Here is a 4,184-nt window from a genome sequence, read left to right on the forward strand (position 1 = left end):
TCTCCAGACCACAGTCTGCGCCAACCCCTGTGCTTGCTGCCGCCATCAGATGCTATCATTTACCCATTCTGTACATCCCCTCTCCCACCCGCAGCCCAGGGCCACGTCCACTCCTCTGGATTCTCAGGAGTGCGTGTTTGCGTGCATGGACAGCCTGTTTTGTACTTTTCTGTAACGATCTCTCCTGTGTCTGCCAGCTTACGTCTGGCCGGCCCACTGTGAGCCCTCCATGGCATGACCCACAGCCAACGCCTCCAGCAGGCCTGGGCTGGGTGGGAGTGAGCTCTCAGACGGGCTGGGCATCAGCCTGGCTCCGGGCTGAGGGGGCATCGGCCTGGCCAAGCTGTCAGGAGAGAGCTACCGCCAGGGCTGCTGTCTGTCCCGGGGCACATTGGCCGCAGTGCCCTGGCATCCTTACGACCTGTCCCTTTGGCTTGCAGAAGAGAATGAAGTCGGCTGCCCAGCGGGCTTTGAGCTGGATGCCCAGGGAGAGTTTTGTATGGGTGAGTGCCTTTCCCTCCCTTGGCCCGGACGAGGGACGCCTCCCAGCCTGGGACGACGTGTCCTGGCCAGCTGACAGGAGGCCTTGTGAGCACAGACCACCAGAGCTCTGCCCGCCTCCCCCCCCCCAGACAGGGACGAATGTTTGGACGGCCCCAACCCCTGTTCTCACTCCTGCCACAATGCACCTGGTCACTTCTCCTGCTCCTGTCCGGCGGGCTTTGCCCTGGCCAGGGATGACAGGAACTGCAGAGGTGAGTGGGCCCACAGCCGGAAGCTCTCCTTGGAGTTAGTTGGCCTGGGTGTGTGCGGGGCGTTCCGGAGCCAGGACCCCAGCCAGGGGCACACACCTCAGGACATGGCCTGTTCCTGGCGGCATTGGATGCCAGGCTAGGGGTGGCAACACCCTGTTTCCATTGGGAATTTCCTGCTCTGCGGGCTGCAGATGGGAGAGACTCAAGTGCTGGGGGTGCTAGGGAGCCCCAGAGACATACACGTGGCCACCCCGTGCTCATGGCGTGCGCACCTGCTGAGCCCGGACACGGCCTCGGGCGCTTTCCCACCACTCCTCGGTCACTCCCAGCTGACTGGGGTTGGAAGCAAGTGGACACCCATCTGCCCCACTTGCTCTACTTGGCCCCTTCACAAAGTTTCTGGACAACAAATCTGACCGTAGGACACGTAGATGCTGACCCTCCCCAGCTACATGCCTCCACTCCCAGCAGCGAGACCTGGCCCTGCCGAGTCTCCACTGCACTTTGACCCTGGTGCCCATGGGGCATCGTCTGCAACCCTGTATCAGAGGCCCCACACCCAGGCCTGTGGGTCCCTTGGGGCAAGATGATGGAAAGAGTGAGCAGGAGGGGTGGGGCCTTCTTGCCAGGGGAGCCCGGGCCTGGGGAAGAAGCCTGCGTCGTTAGATTGGCCAGAGTGGGCCTGGGGGGACATGTGTTCACGCAGCCCCCTGCCCCCATTTGACCCCCAGATGTGGACGAGTGTGCCTGGGATGCCCACCTTTGCCAGGAGGGACAGCACTGCGTGAACCTCTTTGGGTCCTACCACTGCCTCCCCGACTGCAGGCCTGGCTTCCGGGTGGCCCCTCATGGGGCCAGCTGCGAAGGTGACAGGGGCAGGGTGTGGGGCTGTCCGTACTCCAGTGGTCCCAGGCTCCAGCAGAGGAGGTGCTGTGTGCCCCCTGGGCCTCTGGGGAAAGCAGAACTCTGTCCGCGGAAGGAGCAGTGAGGCCGGGGAGAAAGTTTGAGCTGACCAGGTCAGGCATGGCAAACATGCTACGTCTGTTGCCACTTGCCCGAGATCCCCTCCTGGATCATGGCCTGGCCTAAAGATGGCCTCTGGATCCTTCTCAACACAGCTTCTCCAGCAGCCACTAGGAATCAGCTGCAATTAGCCTTTGAGATGAAACTCAGGAGCCGCCCTGCATGGGTGACCTTCCTGCTCCAGCGTTCTAGAGCTTCCTGATCACGGGTCCTCTGGCTCCTCTGAGAGGGACAGGACCGCCCAGTGCAGGGACAAAGTATGGGGGGAACTGGAACTCAGGAGAGGAGGTGACCCCAGCTCTGCGGCTTCAGGGCCCACGAAGCACCCTGTCCACCCAGACGGTTCCTCTGCTTCCTGCCCCCCTCCGCCCTCACTTGCTTCTTTCTCAGCAGCTCTCAGAGCTCTTTCCCCGAACCAGGCTCCTCCGGCCTTCTCGAGCGTGATCCAGGTTTTTCCTGAAGAGGTCCCGTCCTCACCCCTCTTCGTAGATAAGAAAACCAAGGCTGGGAGAGGGAGAGTTACTTACTCAAGGACCCAGAGATAAGGCAGAGCTCCGCCCCAACCGGGACTCTGCTTCCAAAGCCCACCTTTTAAGCCCCTGCTTTGTTTCTGGACCCAGAACCTTCTCTCACTCTCCAAAGCTGGTCTGGTTGGGAGAGGTGGTTGCAAACACTGGCATTTCACCTGGTGGCACTGAGGTTGGGGCGGGGGGCGGGGGGTGAGGCCCACATGTGGAGAGGCACGCCTGGCGGCCGGGAGCAGGGGGAGGGGCTCGGCCCCACCTCTGTCCACACCCCTGCCTCCGCAGATGTGGACGAGTGTCTGGAGCAGTTGGATGAGTGTCACTATAACCAGATCTGTGAGAACACCCCAGGCGGGCACCACTGCAGCTGCCCCCGGGGGTACCGGATCCAGAGCCCCGGCCTGCCGTGCCTAGGTAACCGGGACACTCAGCCGCCGTGGGAGCCTGGGTCAGACCCGCCTGGCGCGCAGGCAGGGAGTGTTTCTGACAAGGGTGTTGTTGAGTTCTGTGACCAAAGCTAAGGCTGCCGGTGCGGCCCCCATGTGCCCGGATCCGTGCTTTGCTGCTGTCTGGCCCCGAACCTCACCCCTACCCGGCAAGGTCACCTCCCCTGGGAGCCCAGGAGGAGGGGGAGTGTGGGCAGAAGTGGGTGGGTCTCCGAGAGGCTGAGCAGGGAGAATGGGCCTCCCCAGGATGCTGAAGAACCCTGGCGTCTGGGATGAGGCCCGGAGCTGGGGGAGGGTGGGGCCTCCTTGAGCAACAGAGGCTGGAGGTGGTGCAGGAGGCGGAAGGCTTGCAGGCAGGCCCGGATGCGGTGGGGGGAGGCCCCTGGATTCTAGGGAAGGCTGGAGACCAGGAGAGATGGTTATAGTCAGGTGGAGTGGCCATGGCGAGCCCTCTGAGCCACCCTTGGCACCCTGCCTGGCCTTGTTCCTTTCCAGATGTCAACGAGTGCCTGCAGCCAGCCAAGACCTGCGCCTTCCAGTGCCAAAACCTCCAGGGCGGTTACCGTTGTCTGTGCCCCCAGGGCCAGACCCTCCTTCGTGATGGCAAGACCTGCATCCCGCTAGAGCAGAGTGAACAAAATGTGACCACTGTCAGCCACAGGGGCCCCTTAGTGCCTTGGCTGCGGCCCCGTGCCCTGCTCCCCAGGGGCTCCTACTACGCTTGGGTCTCCCTCCGGCGGGGCTCCGGGGCGCCGAGCAGCCTGGGCCGGGCCTGGTGCCCCGCGGGCTTCATCCGACAGAATGGCGTCTGCACAGGTTAGGCCAAGCCCCAGCCATCCCACTGGAGACACACCCGCTTCATCATATGGAGCTCCTAGGCCGGGTCTGTGGGCACCACACCCCATGTTCAGAACCCCAGGGCTCCCGGCAAGTGGGGTGGTCAGGGCAGGTGGATCATTACGTCCTGGCTCCATGCCGTCTCCAAGCCCCGGCCGTTCGGATGGGCAGCGGGCTTCCAAGAGGGGGACGGAGGATTTTCCCAACCACTCGACTTCTGGACGCTTGATCCACTTTTGAGAAACACTCCTTTTGGTGCGCAGAGGTGAGGCAGTCGGGGAGGGAGGTTTGCAGGAGGGAAGGAGACTGTCGCAGGTTGACAGGAGGCGGTGAACTGGGACTGGTGGGGGTGGGGGTGGGGGACAAGCCCCCAGGCCCCGCGGGAGGCTGGCGCTGGGCTGCAGAGGCAACGGGAGGTAGTGTGGAGGGCAGACCCCCGCCTTCCTGCCGGGGCACAGGGGTCCTGTGCTGGAAGCCGTGTCTCCCACCAGCCCCCACGCCTGGCGGGGGGGGGGGGGGGAACGTGGGGTGGGCGGGGCGGAGAGCCAGGGCCTCGGGGGCTCAGTCTGTGTCTCTGCCCCCACCCCCACCCCCGGGCC

The 4,184-nt window shown here is 63.8% G+C and overlaps 1 protein-coding gene across 1 annotated transcript; it reads left to right on the plus strand.

Annotated features, from left to right (window-relative positions):
* Window positions 1–440: 440 nt before the first annotated feature.
* LOC110577888 (hemicentin-2-like) lies at window positions 441–3,569 on the plus strand (the record flags this gene model as incomplete). The annotated part of the gene is made up of 5 exons (XM_044912478.1): window positions 441–503; window positions 633–755; window positions 1,487–1,621; window positions 2,588–2,764; window positions 3,244–3,569. Coding segments are annotated over 5 exons (824 nt in total), but the record flags the coding sequence as incomplete, so codon positions are not given.
* Between the last annotated feature and the right edge of the window lie 615 nt (window positions 3,570–4,184).

The sequence above is a fragment of the Neomonachus schauinslandi genome, unplaced genomic scaffold (genome assembly GCF_002201575.2).
Source record: "Neomonachus schauinslandi unplaced genomic scaffold, ASM220157v2 HiC_scaffold_3016, whole genome shotgun sequence".
Classification (NCBI taxonomy): domain Eukaryota; kingdom Metazoa; phylum Chordata; class Mammalia; order Carnivora; family Phocidae; genus Neomonachus; species Neomonachus schauinslandi.